At 50.4% G+C, this 23,135-nt stretch overlaps 1 protein-coding gene across 1 annotated transcript in view; it reads left to right on the top strand.

Annotated features, from left to right (window-relative positions):
• The first annotated feature begins 489 nt into the window (after positions 1 to 489).
• The window catches only part of PRMT2 (protein arginine methyltransferase 2), a 33,921-nt gene continuing 11,275 nt past the window's right edge, over positions 490 to 23,135 (top strand). The window contains exons 1-6 of the mRNA XM_082739856.1: positions 490 to 1,034; positions 4,740 to 4,838; positions 10,169 to 10,276; positions 11,171 to 11,353; positions 14,448 to 14,609; positions 15,567 to 15,731. Of these exons, the coding sequence (XP_082595982.1) occupies positions 4,800 to 4,838; positions 10,169 to 10,276; positions 11,171 to 11,353; positions 14,448 to 14,609; positions 15,567 to 15,731 (657 nt within the window). The 5' untranslated portion in view covers positions 490 to 1,034; positions 4,740 to 4,799. The remainder of the gene's footprint in view (positions 1,035 to 4,739; positions 4,839 to 10,168; positions 10,277 to 11,170; positions 11,354 to 14,447; positions 14,610 to 15,566; positions 15,732 to 23,135) is intronic.

Below are 23,135 nucleotides of genomic sequence, written 5' to 3'. Positions count from 1 at the left end.
ATGACAAAATCAGTTCCCGCAACAATGCGGAGGCTTGCGGCTTTCCCAGGACCGTTTTCCTAGACCTTTTCCCAACTCACGGGATTCGTGAAGATCCGGGTCAGTTTATTCGTTTCAACCCTGGCCCGCCTGTGCCGGCCGCTCCCCTCGCGCGCTGAGGCCCTCCTCCCGCTCGTCCCGCCGGTCCCGCTCCCCGGGTCGGACGCGCCGAAGCGCCCGCAGCCCCGCACACCCGCAGCCCCCCACACCCGCAGCCCCGCAGCCCCCGCCGCCGGCCCGGCCCGGCCCCACGCAGCTTCTCCGGGGCAGCCTCCAGCCCCGCACCCCGACGCGGAGACCCGAGCGACCCCCGGCCCGGCCCGACCGGGGCTCCCCGACGACAGGGCGGGCCCCTCGCCGCCCCCGAGGCCGCCGCACACTCGGGGCCCTGAGGTCCCCCACCTCCGTTTCGGTCTCAGACTCGCCCCCGGTGACGCGGCTTCCCCGTCCGTCCGTCCGTCTGTCTGTCCGGTGCGGGGACGCGGCGGACCGCCCCCCCCGCGCAGACCGGATTACGCGGGAAAGCAGCCGAAACCGCGTCCCGCTCCCCAACCTGCCGCTCCCGTCACTCACAGGGGGTCCGCGCTGCCCAGGCCAGCCTCGGTCCCGGGGCCCCCTCACCTCCCCACCCCCCGGGCCCCGCCGCAACCCCAGCGCCCGCGCGTCCCAGCACAGGGTTCGGCGTTCCGCGGGCGCCGCGGCGGGCAGCGCAACCCGAGAAGTGCGCCTGCGCGCGGCCCTCGTCCCTCCCAGAGCGGCCTGAGCGACTGCGCCTGCGTGCGGCCGACGGCCGCGGCTCCACTCTCCCGACGGAGGGACGGGCACGGACTGCGCAGGCGTGGGGAGCGGAGCCCAGGGAGGGGCTCCGTCCGCCGCCGGCCTGCGCGCATTGCGCCTGCGCGAGCCGAGGGCGGCGGCTCGGGCTGCTGGCAGGCGCCGTCCGCCCCTCCGCACCGCGGTGTGGACGCAGAGCTCGGCGGGGAGAGGCGGCTGAGGTAGGTCTCCCGTGGGCAGCTCGGGCGGCTGGACCGCACCGAGGCAGGACGTGCCCAGTGAGTCCTTTCCGGGCGCGTGCGTCGGTGGGTCGACCGAGGCCGCGGCCCCCTCGAAGACCCCCCCAGCCTTCCCGGCTGTGCGCGGGGCGCTCCCGCGGCTGACCGCAGGCTGGGCCACCGCAGGGCCACGCCCCTCCCTCCGAGCCACGCCCACCGCTCCGCTTACCCCCCCTTTTCCCGTGCCACGCCCTGCGGCGCCGCGCCCCTTTCCGCAGCCACGCCTCCCCGGAGCCGCGCCCACCGGCCTTCCGCGGCGCGGGCCCCGGAGCCGTCCCGCCGGTCCTCCCCGCGCGGTGCCCCGCGCCGAGCCCCCCCACCGCACCCACTGCCGCTGGCCGCTCGTCCCTGGCATCCCAGGGCCTCTGCCCCCACCGCCCGCTCGGCTGACCTGGCCCCGCCCCGTCCCTCGGGCCCTGCGGAGTCAGCCGGTCCCCGGGGCCCTGCGGGGTCAGCCGGTCCCCCGGGCCCTGCGGGGTCAGCGGGTCCAGCAGCCCCGCCCCGGCGGCCGTCCCACCCGGGCCCCAGCCGGGCTTCGCCGGGGAGGAGGCGCTCGTGCCGCGAGAAACCGGCGCCGGCGGGTGCGGGAGCCACGGTCCGGACGAGGACGCGCGGCCGCCCCGCCTCTGCGGTTGGGCCTAGGGAAGAGGCGAGCCCGCAAGACCCGCCCCTCCTCTCGGGCCGCCCGGAGCGCCCCTCGCTGGCCTCGCAGCTGCGGCCCGCCCGGGGCCCGCCCTCCCCGGGTTGCGCGGACGGACGTCACGGAGGACGCCCCGACCCCGGCCGGCGACGCGCGTGTCGGACCCAGCCTTGTGCGGGGGGAGCGGTTCGTGCGGGGCATCGTGTGGGCCCGCGGTCGCGGCGCGGCAGGAGGACGTGCGGCGGGGAGGGGGCCCTCTGCGAGGTGTGCGTCGCGGCCCCTGCTAGTGCACCTGGAAGTCCCCGTGGATGACCTTGAAAATAAAGCGGCCGGTTTTTTACCCGCAAAACGGGTTTATTTGGAAGTGACCGGAAGTGCAGTTTCAGGCGTGCGAGCTCAAGGCAGGTCTGGCTGAGGGCGGAGAGGCGGGCGGGAGGAGCTGCTTTGAAGGAAGAGTGTGGGGCGGGGACAGCCTGCCCGGCTGGGCTGTGGCAGCGTCACAGTCTCCTGTTGGCCGGGCGGTGACACTGTGACAGCCTCTCACTGGCCGGGCATTGACCCTGTGACGGTCTCCTGTTGCCTGGGCGGTGACACTGTGACAGTCTCCCATTGGCCGGGCTGTGACACTGTGATGGTCTCTTGCTGGCTGAGCTGCGACAATCTCTCACTGGATGGGCTGTGACACTGTGACAGTCTCCAGTTGGCCGGGCTGTGACACTGTGACAGTCTCCCATTGACCGGACTGTGACACTGTGACAGTCTCCCATTGGCGGGGCTGTGACACTGTGACGGTCTCCCATTGGCGGGGCTGTGACACTGTGATGGTCTCCCATTGACCGGACTGTGACACTGTGACAGTCTCCCACTGGCGGGGCTGTGACACTGTGACAGTCTCCCATTGACCGGACTGTGACACTGTGACAGTCTCCCATTGACCGGACTGTGACACTGTGACGGTCTCCCATTGGCGGGGCTGTGACACTGTGATGGTCTCCCATTGACCGGACTGTGACACTGTGACGGTCTCCCACTGGCGGGGCTGTGACACTGTGACAGTCTCCCATTGACCGGACTGTGACACTGTGACAGTCTCCCATTGACCGGACTGTGACACTGTGACGGTCTCCCATTGGCGGGGCTGTGACACTGTGATGGTCTCCCATTGACCGGACTGTGACACTGTGACGGTCTCCCACTGGCGGGGCTGTGACACTGTGACAGTCTCCCATTGACCGGACTGTGACAGTCTCCCATTGACCGGACTGTGACACTGTGACAGTCTCCCATTGACCGGACTGTGACACTGTGAAGGTCTCCCATTGACCGGACTGTGACACTATGACGGTCTCCCATTGACCGGACTGTGACACTGTGACGGTCTCCCACTGGCGGGGCTTTGACACTGTGACGGTCTCCCGTTGGCGGGGCTGTGACACTGTGACAGTCTCCCGTTGGCTGGGCTGTGACACTGTGACAGTCTCCCATTGGCGGGGCTGTGACACTGTGACGGTCTCCCATTGGCGGGGCTGTGACACTGTGACGGTCTCCCATTGACCGGACTGTGACACTGTGACGGTCTCCCACTGGCGGGGCTGTGACACTGTGACAGTCTCCCATTGACCGGACTGTGACAGTCTCCCATTGACCGGACTGTGACACTGTGACAGTCTCCCATTGACCGGACTGTGACACTGTGAAGGTCTCCCATTGACCGGACTGTGACACTGTGAAGGTCTCCCATTGACCGGACTGTGACACTATGACGGTCTCCCATTGACCGGACTGTGACACTGTGACGGTCTCCCACTGGCAGGGCTTTGACACTGTGACGGTCTCCCGTTGGCGGGGCTGTGACACTGTGACAGTCTCCCGTTGGCTGGGCTGTGACACTGTGACAGTCTCCCATTGGCGGGGCTGTGACACTGTGACGGTCTCCCATTGGCGGGGCTGTGACACTGTGACGGTCTCCCATTGACCGGACTGTGACACTGTGACGGTCTCCCACTGGCGGGGCTGTGACACTGTGACAGTCTCCCATTGGCGGGGCTGTGACACTGTGACAGTCTCCCATTGGCGGGGCTGTGACACTGTGACAGTCTCCCGTTGGCTGGGCTGTGACACTGTGACAGTCTCCCGTTGGCTGGGCTGTGACACTGTGACAGTCTCCCGTTGGCTGGGCTGTGACACTGTGACGGTCTCCCATTGGCGGGGCTGTGACACTGTGATGGTTTCCCATTGACTGGACTGTGACACTGTGACGGTCTCCCACTGGCGGGGCTGTGACACTGTGACGGTCTCCCATTGACCGGACTGTGACACTGTGACAGTCTCCCACTGGCGGGGCTGTGACACTGTGACAGTCTCCCATTGGCGGGGCTGTGACACTGTGATGGTCTCCCATTGACCGGACTGTGACACTGTGACGGTCTTCCACTGGCGGCACTGTGACACTGTGACAGTGTCCCATTGGCCGGGCTCTGACAGCTCCCACTGGTGGGGCTGTGTCACCGTGACAGTCTCCCGTTGGGGGGCTGTTGCCTGGGTAGGAGATCTTCCTCCTGCTGTGGTGGTTAAGATAGCTGTCTCCTGTTGGTCTAGGAGTGTGTGGGGGTTAGAACTCCCCATACTGGTCCCAACTCCATTTCAAACGAGGGTTCCTTTATTTTCACAGTAGGGAGTTTTAATTGAGGTTCTAGAAAAGATTTGACATTGATTAGTTGTTTTAAATCAACCCAGTTATCTAAAGAAAGCTCACAGGGTTCATGCAGCCGGTAAGATCAGCACCTTTGCAGACTAGTGAAGAAAGTGTACTCGTAGAAGTTCATAAATTTTAAATGCTTCCCGTTTCTGTAAAACATTGTGTTTAAAAAATTTGATCTCTGTTTCATTCTTTCGACACCGTTTTGCTTCCGTTCGGCATAGGACCTTTACTATGGTCTTTACCAGAAGCTTAGAAGTGAAGCAGATATAACGAAGTGTTTTCTTATTGTCTCTCTTTTTAAAAGTAGAAATGGAGGGGGAAATGGAGTATTAAACGAGGCAGCGATGCGGCAGACCCTAGGAGAGCCATGGCCACATCCGATGACTGCCTCCAAGGTGAACTGCAGGTAATGTCGGTTTTCTGTGTAAGGACCACGGATACTGCGGAGAGCACGGCTCAGCCACTAGCCGGGGGCCGCGTAGTTGGAGGAGATGCGGTCTTTGTGAGGGTTACATGTGACGTTCCGAATGGAGCCGTGTGCCTCCCGCCGCGACTCCCCCTTTGGCACCTGTGCTGTGAAGCGCGCACACTGTTTTAGTTTGGGAAAGTCCCAGGCATAATATCTTAAAAGCAGGCTGGACACTTTAGAATGATTTATTTATTTATATCTTTTTCTGCCTGGGACATACGTCTAGTTTCATTCAAGCTATTAGTTAAAAAAAAATTACCCTAAATTTCAATGAATGTTGAATATATAAGATTAAAAACCAGATGGATACTCTAATAAATGTTTTTTAAAAAATCAACTATTTTCATAGCCGTGATGTCAGCTTTGACATTTTTTCTCTACCCTTCCCGTGGTTGGTATAATCCCATTTTGGTTTTTACATATAGGAATTTGATTCATAGTTGTGTCGCTTCATTAATCTGTTTCTTTTTTTTTTAAGATTTTATTTATGTATTTGACAGAGAGAGACAGCAAGACTGGGAACACAAGCAGGGGGAGTGGGAGAGGAAGAAGCAGGCTCCCCACGAGCAGGAACCACCCCCCTTACGGGACTTGATCCCAGGGTTCTGAGCTGAAGGCAGACGCCTAAGGACTGAGCCACCCAGGCGCTCCTCATTAATCTGTTTCTTAAAATTAATCATAAAACTTAAATTCTGTGGATGCACTCTTGTTCTTTTGAGAAATTTAGAAAATGTTAGAACATTTACAAAATAATGTAAACATCATGTTCATAGCACAGAGAAGTGAGAACTCGTTAACATTTTGTTGGGAATGTCTGTGTATACTTAGGTGTACGTAGTCTGAAGGAAACGTAGGTAAAGCTTGTTCCCTAACCCCAGCCCCATTCCTCTTCCTCTGTTTCCACAGGCAAATACTACTGTGAATTAGAAATTGATCTTTGTGCTTCTGCACCACTTTTTATGCTTTTGTACCTAATATAGGCATCTTGGAACAGTACGTGATACTGTTTGTGTGCACTTCGTAGAATTTGTCTAAGCGGAGTTGTCAAAGCGGAGTTTCTTTGGGGGTTTGCCCTTGATGTGTGTGTAGAGCTAATTTAGCCCTATGAGACGCTTCTGTCGTGTGCTCCTTGACCCTCACGTCCCGCGGCGTCCCCCACCCCGGGTGACTGTCATGTCCCGCAGAGTGCCCCCACGTGTGACCATCACGTTCGTGGATCGCACCCCCCTGTGGGACTCTCACGTTCTGTGGATCCCCCCCACCCCCTGTGTGACTGTCACCGTTGTGTGCGGGTCTGTGGCAGTCCTACTAGTGTACGGTTAGGGTTAGAGTTTTAACAGTTTTATCTTTTCAAAGAACTGGTTTTGTCTTTGACTTTCTTTGTTCATCTGCTTTCTGTTTTATTGATTTCTGCTTTTATCTTTATTTCTTTCCTCCTCTGGGTTTAATTTTCTCTTCTTGTAGCATCTTGTGATGGAAATTTGCAACACTGACTTGAACCTTTCTTCTCTAGTACATGTGTTCCAAGCTGTGACTTTTCCTCTGGCCTCAGTTTTCTTGTCTCACATACTTAACTATGTTGTATTTTTATTTTTGATCAGTTAAAATAGTTTATAATATGTTACAGTGGAAATCAGACAGTTTCTGGGCTATTCAGAAGTGTGCTGTCTATTTCTGGAGATTTAGGGATTTTTATTTATCTCTTTGTTATTTAATTTTGGTTTGCTTATGTTTGGTCAGAAAATATGCTCTGTACAATTTCAGTCTTTGGAAATTTATTCAGGCCTGCTTTGTGGCCTAGTCAGGTGGGCTGTTGTGAGCGCCGCACACGCACCCACAAAGAATCTGTTTTCTGCAGTTGGTGGTTTTCTATAAATGTCATTAAGGTCAAACGTGTTACTGTACGTTTCAAACATTTGTGCCCTTTCTGCTCTATTGCCCATTTGTTGTGTAGTTACCGAGCAGGACTAATGGACGTTCTCTGGACAGAAATTCCCACTATGGCTGTGCCCGGTCACTCGTGAGTTACGTGTCTGACTCATGGTTTTGGCTCTGGTCATGATCTCAGGGTTGTGGGGTCAAATGCCCCCCGCCCCCCTTCTGGGTTCTGTTTCTCTCCCTCTGTCGCTCCCTGCACTTGCTTAGACACCTGCTCTCTCTGTCTCTAAAATACATAAATACAATTTTAAAGAAATTTCCACTATGATTGTGGGTTTGTCTTTTTTTTTTTTTTTTTTTAAACTTCCTTTTGAATCTGTCACTTTTTGCTTCACGTATTTTGAATCTGTTATTTGACATATACATTCAGGATAGTTTTTACTTTCTAAACTAATTGACTTTTTTATTTTTATGAAATCTCTTTTTACCTAGTACTTTTGTTTGTCTTATATCTATTTTATCTTATATTAATATGGGTGTACCAGCTCTCATGGTGCACATACACCTATATTTTGAATCAAAGACCTTATATTTAAAATGTTTCTCTTGTAAAGAGCCTGTAGAAATGTCCGTTTCTTTCCTGTCGGTAATATCTGCTCTTTCCTTGGAGTATTTAGTCCGTTAACGTTGAACATGGTGACTGATGTGGTTGAGTTGGCCATCCTGCTGTTTTCCCTTTCTTCTTGGTACCTTTCTCCAGTTTTACCTCTGTTGGGATTAGTGAAATATTGCTAATATTGCCACATTGTCTCCTCTGTTGGTTTTTCACCTGTATCTTTTATGAATATTTTAGTGGTTACCAGGAAACTGTGATGCGCATCTTTAACCCACCCCAGTGCTGTTTGTGTCCGACCACTTCACAGTGTAAGACACCTCCACATTAGCTCTACATACTCGCCCCCAGTTTTGCACTGTTTGTGCTCTTGTAACATCTGTCATAAACCCCACAATAAATAATTAGTGTCTCCTTATACTATTAAAAGTCTTTCTTGCGGAGTATAAGAAACAGTCTTGTTTCCCCACATATTTGCTTTTTCTGGCGTCTCTATACCTGTTGCTGCGGCAAAAATTAAAGACCACGATGGCGCCCGTTGCGTGAGTAGTCGCCGGAGGGTGCTGTCCGCTTCGCTGGAGAAGTGTGGGCGCCGCACCCTGTACGGAAATGTGTGAATGAAAAGCTTCTGGTCCAGCCTCGGTCATCTGTCTCCTAGAAATAAAATGTCGTCCCACAAGGGTAAATGTGTATGAATGTTGTGGCCGCACCGTGGTAGAGAGCTGGACACCAGGGGAACGTCCATTAGTCAAGGACGACTGAAGAGAAGAGTTCCTACTGTGGAATATTATACAGTTGTTGAAATTTGTAAGTTAGGGTTCTAAGAATTGGGAAGTTTCTCACAAGGTATTATGTTAGTAAAAAAGGCAAAAAAAAGTGTTTGTCACATCCTTCTCAAAAAACTGTGTCAGAAGAACAACTGTGCGTGTGTGTGAGTTGTGTATGCGTGTAAATACATGGCATTTTAATCTGCCATTTCCCACTCCGAAGTTTATCCTAAGAAAATTGTCATGACAAAATGGTATTTTTTAAGAAAGTTCGTCTTAGGGGCGCCTGGGTGGCTCAGTGGGTTAAGCCTCGGTCTTCAGCTCAGGTCATGATCTCAGGGTCCTGGGATCGAGCCCTGAATCGAGCTCTCTGCTCAGTAGGGAGCCTGCTTCCTCCTCTCTCTCTGTCTGCCTCTCTGCCTATGTGTGATCTCTCTGTCAAATAAGTAAATAAAAATCTTAAAAAAAAAAAGTTTATCCTAACATAATTTGTGAAAGTATAAACTGGAAATAGTTTAAGGGTACCAAACTAGGAAATCGGTTAAATAAGTTATGATAATTCACAGAATATTACCAAATGTTAGGAAGTGGTATTTAGAAATAATTTAACAAGGAGGAAAAATGTTAGGAATATAATAAGTGAGTGTTACACGCAACTAATGAATCATTGGATGCTACATCGAAAACTAATGATGTACTGCATGTTGGCAAATTGAACTTAATAAAAAAAGGAATTTAATAAGTGGGACACATATCACAAGGCAAAATTTCATGATCTCAGTAAACACCCTGTATGCACATGCTATGTGTACACTTCAAAAGAGGCCTGGGGTGCCTTGGTGGTTCAGTCAGTTGAACGTCCGACTCTTGGTTTCAGCTCAGGTCATGACCTCAGGGTCGTGAGGTCGATCCCTGTGTCAGGCTTGTGCTCAGCAGGGAATTGGCTTGAAATTCTCTCCCTCCCTCTCTGGCCCCTTTCCCACACAGGAGTGCTCTTTCTCACTCTCAAAATAAATAAATCTTAAAAATAAAGCCCAAGGGATGCCTGGGTGACTCGGTTAAGTGTTTGCCTTCAGCTCAGGTCGTGATTCCAGGTTCCTGGGACCGAGTCCTGTGTTGGGCTCCTTGCTCGATGGGGAGTCTGCTTCCCCTCTGCCTGCTCTGCCTGCCCCTCCTCCTGCTTGTACTGTCTCTCTCTGATAGTAAATAAAGAAAATCTTGGGGAAAAAAAAGGCTGAAAAAAAATATAAATGTTAACTTGTTAAGCATCATTATTTCTGACTAGTGGGTGAGATTACAGATGGTTTTAATTTTCCTCTGTGTACACTTGTGCTTCACATGTTTTCCAAAGAACATGAATTACGTGCATGTTTAGGGAACTTCGCTAAAAATGTGTGTATATTGGGACAGAGTTGCTGCATTGAAATGGAACACGGGCTAAGAGGTTCTGCTACCTCCAGTGGACATCTTCCAGACAAGCCTCTTCTGACAGAAATTAGAGACTGGGCAGTATGTGGTCTCAGGCTCCCCTTTTGGGTCCTGAGCAGTCTATATGAGCAGCCTTGAGGTCCAAGTCAGGCCATGAGGGTCGGGCCTGGTCACTGGCACCTTCTGGAAGCCTGCCCAGTTCTGTCCTCCAGTCTGAAGAGGTCCAGAGAGCATGAGGCCCAGAAGCAGGTCTTCTTTCTCTTGGGGCCAGTCACCACTTTCAGAAGGAGTTGCTGGTGATCAGTGTCAGTCACCAAGTAGACACTAAAAGTGCCTCTTTCTTACTTATTTGATGTTCTTCTTAGGATGCAAGTAGTTTTGTGCTAGAGACGAAAGGAGAGGTGGAGTAAGGGTGAGATCCCTCGATCCTGCTGGTGAAGATGACCCAAACTGTGCGATTAACCCTGGTCACGTGGATCTTCATGTGAAACCTTCCTGATAACCAAAGGCTACAGGTTATTAGGATGGACACGGAGAGGAGCCCCGTAGTCATCCCCTGTTCTTCCCTTGGCTTTGAGCAGGAGGGAGAAGGTCACGTGGAGTGCGGTGACCGGGAGCAGCTCCAGGAGGGTGTGCAGCCAGAAGAGTTCGTGGCCATTGCAGACTATTCTGCCACTGACCAGACGCAGGTAACCCTACACACTTGCTTACAGGCAGGGGCCTCGGGCCTTGGGTCCATGTTTTATGGATTTGGCTAAATGGTATGCTAGGTGACAGAATTAGGTAAGAATTTTGAGGAAGTCATACCAAAGTTAAGTAAAGAAGTATTCAGATGTTTAGAGCCAAGGGAGACCTGGGAGTGACCCTTCTCCAAGCCTAACAGATTCTGATGCCAAGCCTTAGGTGAAGGATATCTGGGTGAGGAATGGGGGAAGGAAGCACCTGTTGCAGTTTCTTTTTAGAAACTTTGATTTAGAACCTATTCTAGTTAATGAACATTAAGGCTATAAAATAAAAATACCGACTTGAGGATAGTGGCTCAGATGGTTAAGCCTCCGCCTCTTGATTTCAGCTCGGGTCATGATCTCAGGGGTCAGAGGTCAAGTTCAGCACTGGGCTCCGTGCTCAGTGCTCAGCGGGGAGTCTGCTGGAGGTCCTCTCTCCCATTCCCTCTGGCCTTCCTCCCACTCCCACTCTCTCTCTCTCAGATAAATAAATCTTTTAAAAAGATACTGACTTGAGTGTAGTTTTTTTCTACTCCAGTAAGTGAATCAGCTGCCACATAGCTGAGTTACAGCAAAGAGGAGATAGAGAAATTCTGTTTTAAGTTGTTCAAAAATGTTTAATCTTTCCTTTAAAAAAATACCAGCTAAGCTGTGCTTTCTTTCATGTAGATGTTCCACAAAAGTCTCTCAATGTTGGTATCATTTTCAGAAATTGTGAGTTTGTGTAATTACCCATTGAGTCTTTTTTGAAATAGCTGATTTGGGCCCCAGTGATGGGGGGCTTATCACTGAGCCACCACTGAAATACCAACTACAGGTTTTTCTTGAATTTTGACTTCTTTGTATGTTTTTTTCCAGCTCAGCTTTTTGAGGGGAGAAAAAATTCTCATCCTGAGGCAGACAACTGCTGATTGGTGGTGGGGCGAGCGCGCGGGCTGCTGTGGGTACATACCTGCAAACCACCTCGGGAAGCACCTGGAGGACTGTGACCCTGAGGACACGTGGCAGGATGAGGAGTACTTCGGCAGCTATGGAACGCTGGTATGGCTGGGGCCACGGAGGTGGCTGTTTCCTGCCTCAGCTTTTGAGTTAGCTTCAGCTGGGCTGCTCCTCTTCGTGGCTTAGCGCAGGGTTCCCAGACGTTTTCTTCGGCTCAGCAGGGCATGTGGCTCCTCGGCTCTGCCATCGTGGTGCGTGAGTGGCCGTAAGACCATGAGGAGATGAGCAAACCCTAACCCTAACCAATTAAAAAATGTGAAAGCCATTCTTCGCTGGCAGACCCTACAAAAGCAGGTGGTGGGCTGGAGTGGCCCATGGTGGTTTAGAGATGTTATCTGAGCAATGAGATGATGAACTTTTCTCAACATTAAAATACCGTAACACATTTTATTTTAAAAATAAAATACAAAAATGTTATACAAGCCAACAATAATACCTCTAAATAACTAGCTTATTAGTTTTTTGGAGTTTTTTTCCCAGTTAGGACAAAGACCCATAACTGTATGGTCCAGGCAGCTCCTGTTTACAACTTAAAGCTAGACAAAAGCCGATGCGTGCAGAATCAACCTCGCAGACACAATGTTGGGTGAAAGCAGCAGGACATGAAAAAGTAACTTCCGATTCAGTTATGTAAAGTTAGAAAGCAGTGTTGGAAGAGGTTTAGGAAGGGGAGCGACCAGGGAGCTGGTTCTCTGGGAGTCAGGATGGTGGTTCCTGTTGCCAGGGCGTCTGGTGGCGGCAGCCTTAAAAACAAGGGCCGTACCAGCAAAGTGGGCTTCTTGGGGAGGAGCGGAGGGACCGCAGGGCAGGCCGAGCCCGGGTGGGGAACTGCAGGCGGGTCTGCAGAACCAAGGCCGGGAGGCTTTTCCTAAGGAAGGGGGAGTGGGCGGGGCTGTGTGGAAGGAACGCCCTCTGGAGGGCGGCGACGGCTTCTCATTGGCCGAGGGCGGCAGTTTCTCATTGGCTGGACTGTTGCTAGGCCAGGAGAAGATCTTCCTCCTGCGGGGGTAGTAAAGCTGCTTCCTTCGGAGTCTGCGGTGGTGGACGGGTAGTGGGTAGCGCTGAGCCGGCCCGGCCCATGCGGCGTCCCTCTCCGCGCTCGGTGGGGCTGGCTCTCCTGGCTGCAGGCCCGGGCTGGGCAGGCGTGGGGTGCCGCAGGCTGTCGTTGCACGAGTGTCCGCCGTGTGACCCTCGGTCGTTGCACGAGTGTCCGCCGTGTGACCCACGGTCGTTGCACGAGTGTCCGCCGTGTGACCCTCGGTCGTTGCACGAGTGTCCGCCGTGTGACCCTCGGTCGTTGCACGAGTGTCCGCCGTGTGACCCACGGTCGTTGCACGAGTGTCCGCCGTGTGACCCACGGTCGTTGCACGAGTGTCCGCCGTGTGACCCTCGGTCGTTGCACGAGTGTCCGCCGTGTGACCCACGGTCGTTGCACGAGTGTCCGCCGTGTGACCCACGGTCGTTGCACGAGTGTCCGCCGTGTGACCCACAGCTGCAGGGCCCTTTCTCGTGTAGGTGTTCGGTAGGCGCGTCCCGTGTCATGGTTCAGCGCGTGACAGTGAAGGACACCCTCGATGCACGCATGCGACTAGAGCTTTCAGACTTCGTTTTCCGAAAGATTTTCTTTACTTCCTGATTTGTCAGGGGGAGCGCGTGCAGGCAGGGGAGCAGCGGGCAGGGGGAGCAGCAGACTCCCGTGCGGGGCAGGAGCCCGACGTGGGACTCGATCCCTGGACCCTGGGATCATGATCCGAGCTGAAGGCAGACGCCTCACAGAGCCACTCCGAGTCCGTGGAGCTTTCGGACTATCAAGAGTGTTAATGAATTGATTGTAAAAGGGCCCTCTTGGTGGTTTGCTTCTTTAACAGCTTTGCCCCACGACAAGCAGTGCTCCAGTGGGTTTTCTCTTACAGAAAATTGCTAAACTTCTGCTAGAATTTCTCTTGGGTAAATTTGTAGGGTGCATGTGTTTTTTCCCTTTGGCGGGTCTTGCCAGTTTGCCCTCCAGAAAGACTGGCCCCTGGACGCCGCCAGTGCACGTGAATGCTCGTTTCCCGGCCGCACATCGCTGAAGTAAATACAGATCTCTCCTCTTAAAGGTGGAACGCGGTATTTCTTGATTTTGATTTCCATTTTTAAAGTCAGATGGGTCATCTTCTGTATTTTGTTGGCCTTTTCTATTTCTTCTCTTTTTGGTAAACTTTCACATAATTTGCTCATTTTTCTTTTTTGTCCACTTATGTGTACACCTTAGCAACCTAGTTCTGACTTTCTGTCAAGTGGACTGCTCAGGTGGGATGGCTGAGTCCTGATTGTGTCCCCTCTGACCCTCAGTCTTCTGTTTCTCAGCGCTGAGTGTCTTTGTGAGGAGCCACGATGGGCTCGTGAAGGTCCTGTGCAGACTTCCTCTCTGTGCTGACGAGGTCTGGGTAGCTTCAGTGTCTGCCTCGCAGCCGCACTGTGTGTACGCTGCGTGTTCTGCAGCTCGAGACCTGAGAAGTGGGGCGTGGGGGCTTTTTGGGCTCTGACTTCCACCTGTGGCTTCATGAACCATTTGGAGGACCCTTTCTCTTTTTCTCTGGGGGTTGGTGTGGTTCCCGTGGGGTGTTATGTTATCTTGGCTTTCACGTGTTTTCCTCCCTCTGGACATGGCTGGAGACCTTGAGCTCACCTCCCTCCAGAGCTGTAGTTTTATGAGGGGCCAGTGTGCCTCCTCTGGCATCTGCCCTGGTGGATACTTGGCCAAGTGGCACCTGGTGGGGAATTTGGTGGTTTCTCCTGTCTTCAGTGGGAACAGTGGTCAGGAGGGCAGTGTCTGCTCCACTTCCTGAGTGGTCTACCCGCCTGTGTGCTCATCCGGCTGTTGGGGAGGTACAGGGTGAAGCCGTAGGTAGCATCACACTGAACCGGAAGGATTCCAGAAAATTCCATTTCATTTCTTCACTGTTGTGTTTTTATATGCCAGCATATTTAGGTCTTCGGGTCTTGTGTTTTTTTTTCTTTGTTGCTCGTATTTTTAGGCATGGTGTGGTGGGCTCAAGGGCATTATTAGCTCGGTCTCTGGTCTTCCTTCTTAAGCCAGAGTTCAGCACAGTTCATATTACAGGCAGTGATTCCTAATGTGTATTTCCTCTAGAAACTTCACTTGGAAATGTTGGCAGACCAACCACGGACAACTAAATACCACAATGTTATCCTGCAAAATAAAGAATCCCTGAAAGATAAAGTGATTCTGGACGTCGGCTGCGGAACGGGGATCATCAGCCTCTTTTGTGCCCACTATGCGCAGCCTAAAGCCGTGAGTAAGAAACAGCTCTCCTTCAGCAGCTTCGAGCCGAGTCTGGGGATGTGTCGTGCGCATGCAAAGGCATCATGTTGGTGAAATGGGCAATGTGTTCCTGTGGGCTGAGCCTGTCGGCCGTCATGACCTCGGCCTGCTGAGTCACCAGCAGCACCGAGTAGAGTAGGACAGAGCAGAGAATATCCGAGTTGCGTGCGGTCGGATGTTTTTTGTAACATGCTTATCAGCTAGAGGAACACGTGTCTGTGTGCTGGGGCTGGGCCGCTTGTGTAGGTCACTGTCCATGTGTTACCCCTGCACCGAACAAGGACCTGGCAGGGACAGGACAGCCCGCTGGCAGGGACAGGACAGCCCGCTCTCCATGATGCATGCTGGGGTCCTTTCTCCTCTTCCCTGCAAAGCATGTGTGAGGCTCCAGAGTTGAAGCCTCTGAAATGCCCCTGACACAGGTGGGTGAAATTCCAGTTTATACGGGAAACTGCAGGACAGGGATCACTGGTGTTCAGATGCTATCAGAACCAAGACGTAAGACTCAGGACCTTCCAGTGACAACCTGGGCTTGAAGCTGTCTCAGCCAGTGGTACCCTTAAAGTCCGATCATTCTCAGGCCGGTGTGGGAAACTCTGGGGTATATGGCTGTGTGTATGGGAGCTGGGCCACCAGGTCTGACCCACAGGGCCTCTGCGACGGGTACCCGGTGTGCATGCAGACTCTTCTGTCCGCCGCAGTCCCCATCTGTTTTAGGCAGAAGGTGGAGTTAAGATGGGAGGTAGCTCCCTTGTCAGGGCTCAGCTGTTGGAGGTCTGTCCCTGCTATCCAGCGCACCTCTTTCCTTCTGTCACTGTTTTCTTTGAGGCTGCCTCTGGCTTGGCTGGAGCCTTGGTCCCAGGGAGAGTGGATGCCAGGCTGCTCTGTGGGTGGGACTCTTGCTGATGGCCCTTCTGTGACATGCAGGTGTACGCGGTGGAGGCCAGTGAGATGGCCCAGCACACAGGGCAGCTGGTCATGCAGAATGGCTTTGCCGACATCATCACTGTGTTCCAGCAGAAGGTGGAGGATGTGGTGCTGCCGGAGAAGGTGGACGTGCTGGTGTCCGAGTGGATGGGGACCTGCCTGCTGGTAAGGGGCACCGGGCCACATGGGATGGCCGTGCATGGGCGCTGGGCCACGCGGGATGGCCATGGACGGGCGCTGGACCACGTGGGATGGCCGTGGATTGCGCCAGGGAAGTGCAGATTCCAGGGAGGGGTGTGGACTGGGTCTGGAGGGGCTGTTGTGAGCAGAACATCTTGGGGAGAGCCGTGGCTGTCGTACTGAATGAAGCCACCTGGTGCTTGTCCGGGTGCTGTCTTCTGTTTTGTGCCGCATGGCCATGAGCCACGACACCCTGCCATCCGTGATGTGGACAGACCTTGAAGGCATTATGCTAAGTGAAGTAAGTCAGACAGAGATACATCGTATGGTCTCATTTATACGTGGAATCTAAAACCAGCAACACAAAACTCACCCACCAGACTCCTAGAAAGAGATCAAATTTGTGGTTAGTGGAGGGAGGGAGGGTGAGGGGAGAAAGAATTAGAGGGCTGTGGTTGAAAGGTCCAGACTTTCAGGAACCACGCAGGTGAGCACCGGGGCCGTCACATACAGCGTGGCAACCCCAGTGACACTGCTGTGCGATGCACGGGACGGTCTTACCAGAGGACCGTCGACCCTCGAACAATGTGGGTTTGAACCGTGTGGGCTCTCTTATACATGGGATTTTTTTTTTTTTTGATAAATATAGGACAATGCTTTATGATTTTAACATTTTCTTTTCTCTAGCTTACTTTGTCAGAATGCAGTACACAATACAAATAACATGAAATGCCTGTCAACTGTTTATGTTTCTGTTAAGGCTTCAGGCCACGGTAGCCTATTAGGAATCTAGTTTTCAGGGAGTCAAAGGTTCTGTGTGGATTTTTGACTGCGTGGGGTGTCAGTGTCTTAATCCCTGCTTATCCCAAGGTCAGCCATAGATCTAAGGGTTGTTTTTTTTTTTTAACTTTTTTTTTTAAGATTTTATTTATATATTTGACAGAGATCACAAGCAGGCAGAGAGGCAGGCAGAGAGGGGGAAACAGGCTCCCCGCTGAGCAGAGAGCCCGATGCGGGGCTCGATCCCAGGAGATCTAAGAGTTTTTATCACAAGGCGAAGTTTTTCTATCTTTTCAGTGTGTCAGTAGGAAGTGATAGATAACCCTGTTGTCATCGTTTAACAATGTATGTAAACCAAATCACCAGGCTGTACACCTTCAACTTGTAATAATCTTAGAGAAAAGCCATAGGTTGGTGGAATTAAAAAAAAAAAGGCACAAAAAAGCATGTACAACATGAATCCAGTTTTGTTTTTAAAAATCATACATACTGGCGCCCTCAGTTAAGTTTCTGACTCGGTTTCGGGCTCGTGTTGTGGTCTCAGGGCTCCGAGACCGAGCCGTGCCCTGGCCTCCCTGCCGAGCGTGGCGTCTGCCCGAGACTCGCCCCCTCTGCTCCTGTTCCCTGTGCACTCAGGCTCTCTGTCTCTCCAGTGCGTAAATAAAGAAGAAAATCATACGTAGCCATGAGCTTGCTTTGGTTCCCGGTAAGATGGAGTTAAGCACACCCCACCCTGTCTCTCCACATAATGCAGCTTTTGGTCCAAGACAGGGCTCAGGGAGACGCTGTTGCAGGACTTGGAACGGCATAGGAGCAGGCAGGCTGGGAAGGAAGACCGGGGTTTGAAGTACACTGAGCTGGTCTTGAGTTCATTGTCATTCTTCCTCTGGCTCTCTCCCCCCAGACACAGCTTCAGAAATGTAGATGAAACATCCATTCTTCTGAAATCTGCAACCTTCCAGTTAGAGGCCTGCTTCTAACCCACAATGAAGTAGATAACCTGAATAATGCAATAACTAGTAAAGATATTGAACTTATAGTTGAAGACCTTCTGAAGGGAAATCTGTAGGCCTAAATTATTTCACTGGTGAAATGTGTGAACACATTCTAGGAAAGAATAACACCAGATCTGAACAGTGTCTTTCAGAAGATGGAAGAGGACAGACTTCCCATCTCACTTGGTGAGACCTGCATGACCTGAATACCAAACCCTAACCAAAAACCAACCCAGTAACTCCTGTTCATAAATGCAGAAGTCCTCAGGAGTACTAGCAAGTGTAGCCCCGCAGTCCACAAAAGGAATAACGTTCTAACAGAGAAGAGGTTATCTTTGGAATTGAAGGTTCAGTATTTAAAGATGAATCTGTGTGGGATGCCTGGGTAGTGGCTCAGTCGTTGGGCATCTGGCTTCAGCTCGGGTCATGATCCTCGGTCCTGGGATGGGGCTCCCTGCCCAGCGGGAGGCCTGCTTCTCTCTCTCCCACTCCCCTGCTTGTGTCCCCTCTCTTGCTGTCTCTCAATCTCTGTCATATTAAAAAGAATCTGGGTAGTCTATATTAACATATGAACAGTTTACAAGATAAAACATGACTCTATCAGTTAATGCACAAAGGGTTTAGCGACATTCAAAATATTTTTAAAAATTCTACTGAGATTTCTTCTTTGATCCTGTATTTGTTTTTTTTTAGAAATACTTTTTCATTTCTCCACTGACATTTGATTATCCAGCTATCTTTCTGTTTTGATTTCTGGCTTAACTCTGTTAAAACTGTGGTCTGAGAGCAGACATTGTATGATTTCTCTTCTTTTACATTTGTGAAGATGTGTTTTATGGTCCAGAGCGTGTGTCTCTTGGAGAGCGCTCTGTGGGAGCCTGAGAAGGGCAGAACGTGTCTTACGGAGAGCGCTCCGTGGAGGCCGGGAAGGAGGTGTATTCTGCCCTGGATGAAGCGGTTTGTAGATGTGCAGCACATCCTGGGGTAGATGGTGGTGGTGAGTTCACCGTGTCCTTGCAGGCTTTCTGCCTATTGGATCTGTTCTTCTTTGGGACAGGGCCGCCGGCTGCTTCTCTCTCCTTGCAGCTCTCTGTGTTTCCCCCTCACACATGGTGCTCTGTGGTTAGGGTGTATAAGCTCTGGTTGGAGAATTGAGCCCTTCGTCGTTTTATCTCTGATACCTTCCTTCCTCTGAAGTCTGCTCTGTCTGAAATTAACAAGGTACTCCTGCTTTTTGTGGGTCAGTGTTAGCATCGTATGCCTGTCTCCGTCCATTTACTTTTAATTTCTGTGTATCAGTATATCTATTTGTTCATTTTATTCTTAACTTACTCAAAGAACATTTCAGTAATCTGTATACCCCATGTGGGGCTCGAACTCATGACCCTGAGATCTAGAGTTGCACACCCTTCTGACTGAGCCGGGCGGGTGCCCCGTCAGAGTATTTGGAGTTTCTTAGAGATAGCACCTTGTTCGGTCTTAGTTTTTTTTTTTTTTTTAAATTTTTTATTGTTTTATAAACATATGTATTTTTATCCCCAGGGGTACAGGTCTGTGAATCGCAAGGTTTGCACACTTCACAGCACTCACCATGGCACATACCCTCCCCAATGTCTCGGTCTTCGTTTTTGAACCACTCTGATAATCTCTGTCTTTTAATTGGTATATTTAGACCATGGGCATTCAAAGTGATTGTTAATATAGTCGATTAATTTATACACCATATTGTTACTGTGTTCTATTTGTTGTTCTTTGTTCCTGTTTTTTTCTTACACTCTTTTTTCTTTTTGTTTTTTTAAGCAAATAAATAAAGGGAATAATGAGTATAAATTAAGGGTGAGTTAATTTAATCCCCAGAAGCGTGTTGGTTTAGAACCTGACATGAACATGCCTTGATAATGTAAGCAAGATTCATATTTTCGTTAATTGATGTTATATTCGCTTTGTAGACCATTTCCAGCTTTTAAAAAATATTTCTCAGATGTAATCTCTCTTGAAGCTCACTTTTTTTTTAATTTTTAAAATTTCTTTTCAGTGTTCCAGAATTCATTGTTTATGCACCACACCCAGTGCTCCATGCAGTACATGCCCTCCTTAATACCCACCACCAGGCTCACCCAAGCCCACACCCACCTCCCCTCCAAAACCCTCAGATTGTTTCTCAGAGTCCATAGTCTTTCATGGTTCACCTCCCCTTCCAATTTCCCTCAACTCTCTTCTCTCCATCTCCCCATGTCCTCTGTGTTATTCCTTATGCTCCACAAGTAAGTGAAACCATATGATAATTGACTTTCTCTGCCTGACTTATTTCACTCAGCATAATCTCTTCCAGTCCCATCCGTGTTGCTACAAAAGTTGGGTATTCGTCCTTTCTGACGGAGGCATCATACTCCATAGTGTATGTGGACCACATCTTCCTTATCCATTCGTCCGCTGAAGGGCATCTTGGTTCTTTCCACAGTTTGGTAACCGTGGCCATTGCTGCTATGAACATTGGGGTACAGATGGCCCTTCTTTTCACTCCATCTGTATCTTTAGGGTACATACCCAGCAGTGCAATTGTAGGGTCATAGGGTAGCTCTATCTTTAATTTCTTGAGGAATCTCCACACTGTTCTCCAAAGTGGCTGCACCAACTTGCATTCCCACCAACAGTGGAAGAGGGCTCTCCTTTCTCCACATCCTCTCCAACACACGTTGTTTCCTGTCTTGTTAATTTTGGCCATTCTAACTGGTGCATGGTGGTATCTCAGTGTGGTTTTGATTTGAATCTCCCTGAGGGCTAGTGATGATGAACACCTTTTCATGTGTCTGGTAGCCATTTGTATGTCTTCATTGGAGAAGTGTCTGTTCATGTCTTCTGCCCATTTTTTGATGTGATTATCTGTTTTGTGTGTGTTGAGTTTGAGGAGTTCTTTATAGATCCTGGATATCAGCCTTTTGTCTATACTGTCATTTGCAAATATCTTCTCCCATTCCGTGGGTTGCCCCTTTGTTTTGTGGACTGTTTCCTTTGCTGTGCGGAAGCTTTTAATCTTGATGAAGTCCCCAAAATTCATTTTCCCTTTTGTTTCCTTTCCCTTTGGAGACATGTCTTGAAAGAAGTTGCTGTAGCCGATGTGAAGAGGTTACTGCCTATGTTCTCCTCTAGGATTCTGATGGATTCCTGCCTCACATTGAGGTCTTTTATCCATTTCAAGTTTATCTTTGTATAGGGTATAAGAGAATGGTTGAGTTTTCATTCTTCTACACATAGCTGTCCAATTTTCCCAGCACCATTGACTGAAGAGACTGTCTTTTTTCTACTGGGTATTTTTTCCTGTTTTGTTGAAGATTATTTGACCAAAGAGTTGAGGATCCATATCTGGGCTCTCTACTCTGTTCCACTGGTCTATGTGTCTGTTTTTGTGCCAGTACCATGGTGTCTTGGTGATCACAGCTTTGTAGTAAAGCTCGAAATCAGGCAACGTGATGCCGCCAGTTTTTTCTTTTTCAACATTTATTTAGCAATTCAGGATCTCTTCTGGTTCCATACAAATTTTAGGATTATTTGCTCCAGCTCTTTGAAAAATACCGGTGGAATTTTGATTGGAATGGCATTAAAAGGTTAGATTGCTCTAGGCAGTACAGACATTTTAACAATGTTTATTCTTCCGATCCTTGAGCATGGAATGGTCTTCCATCTTTTTTTGTCTTCTTCGATTTCTTTCATGAGTGTTCTGTAGTTCCTCGAGTACAGATCCTTTACCTCTTTGGTTAGGTTTATTCCCAGGTATCTTATGGTTCTTGGTCTATAGTAAATGGAATCGATTCTCTAATTTCCCTTTGAAGCTCACTTCTTTTTCTGTAATCTGTTTATCTGTTGTGTATCTTCTCTTGCATTGAGGTATAATTAGGAGATAGTAAGATAGCAAAGTGTGCAGTTTGATGACTTGGTGTTTGTGTACTTTACCGACAGCTTCCCCATTGCCCCACTGCCCCATTGAGTTAACACATCTGTCACCTCCCCATGATGGTGTTGTCATCTGTAGTCACCTGGGTATATAATAGATACTCAGACCTTCCTCATTCTATAATTGATAGTTTTTTGCCAGTGTCTCCCTATTTTCCTCACCCCTGAGCTCCTGGTAACCACTTTTTTACTTTCTGTTTCTACGGGCTCAGTTAAAAAAAAATTTTATTTTTAGAATTTCACGTGTAAGTGATAGGGTGCAGTGTCGGTCTGTCTCTGCGTGGCTCACTTCAGTAGCTGAAGGCCCTCTAGCACCATCCGTGTTCCTGCAGACGGCAGGCCTTCCTCCGTCCCAGGGCTGAGGGGTTTCCCGCCGTGTTTGTCCGTGTCTAGAGTGTGTGTCACGTGGTCTCAGGGATGCATCTCCCGCTTTTTCTTTGATCCGCTCGTCTGTCAGGGCATCCCCAGACTGTGAGCACAGGAGCACCTCTCGGAGATAGTGGTTTTGTTTCCTCTGGATAGAGCCCGGAAGTGGGATTGCTGGGTCTCGTGGTGTTTCTAGTTTTGATTTCCTGAGGGTCCTCCACACGGGTTCCCACAGTGGCTGCGCCGGTCTACGTTCCCACCAGCGGTGCGAGAGCCTTCCTTTTCTGCATATTCTTGCCAGCATCTGCTATATGTTGTATTATTCTAAAGATTTATTTATTTATTTTAGAGCAAGGGAGAGAGAGCACAGGGGGGAGAGGCAGAGGGAGAGAGAGAGAGGCAGACTCCCCGCTGAGCACGGAGCCTGACATGGGACTCAGGCCCACGACCCTGACATCATGACCTGAACCGAAACCAGGAGTCAGATGCTCAGCCGACTGCACCACCCGGTCATTCCACCTGTTGGCTTTTTGATAATTGACGTAAGGGGTATGATGTCACACCTCAGTGTGGCTTTGATTTGCATTCCCTGATGCTCAGTGACACTGAGCACCTTTTCATGTGTCCGTTGCCCTCTGTATGACTTGGGAAAACAAGTCCCTTTGTCCAGTTAAAATAGTTTTTTTTCTGTTGGGTTGTATGGGTTCCTTGTATGTTTTGGGTTTTCACCCCTTATTGGGTGAAACTTTATCTTTTTGTTGCTGATGATTTCCTTTGCTGTGCAGACGCTTTTCAGTTTGATGCAGCCTCACTTGTTTATTTTTGCTTTTGTTGTCTTTGCTTTTAGTGTCTAATCCAAAAAATGACCTGCATGGTCAGTTCAGGGGCTTATTCTCTGTGTTTGCTTCTAAGAATTTTTTGGTTTTAGATTTTATAATCAAGTCTCTAATCCATTTGGAGTCGATTTTCGTGTGTGTTGTAAGACAGTGGTCCTGTTCACTCTTGGGCGTGCAGCAACCTGGTTTTCCCAGCACCATCTCGAAGACTTTCTCCTCTCCACATTGTCTGTTCTTGGCTTCTTTGTTGAAAATTAATTGATCCCATATGCATGGGGTAACTTCCGGACTCTCTGTTCTGTTCCGTTGACATACACGTCTGTTTTTATGGCAGTACCGTATCATTTTGATTCCGACAGCTTTATAATACAGTTTGAACCCAGGAAATGCTACGACTCTGGCTTCGGTCTTCTTTCTCAAGATTGCTGTGTTCAGTTGGAGTCTTTGGACCTCTTTTCCTA

The sequence above is a fragment of the Mustela nivalis genome, assembly GCF_964662115.1.
Source record: "Mustela nivalis genome assembly, chromosome: 1".
Classification (NCBI taxonomy): domain Eukaryota; kingdom Metazoa; phylum Chordata; class Mammalia; order Carnivora; family Mustelidae; genus Mustela; species Mustela nivalis.
The sequence above is the reverse complement of the archived record's forward strand: the minus strand, read 5'-3'. Positions and strand labels throughout refer to the sequence as shown.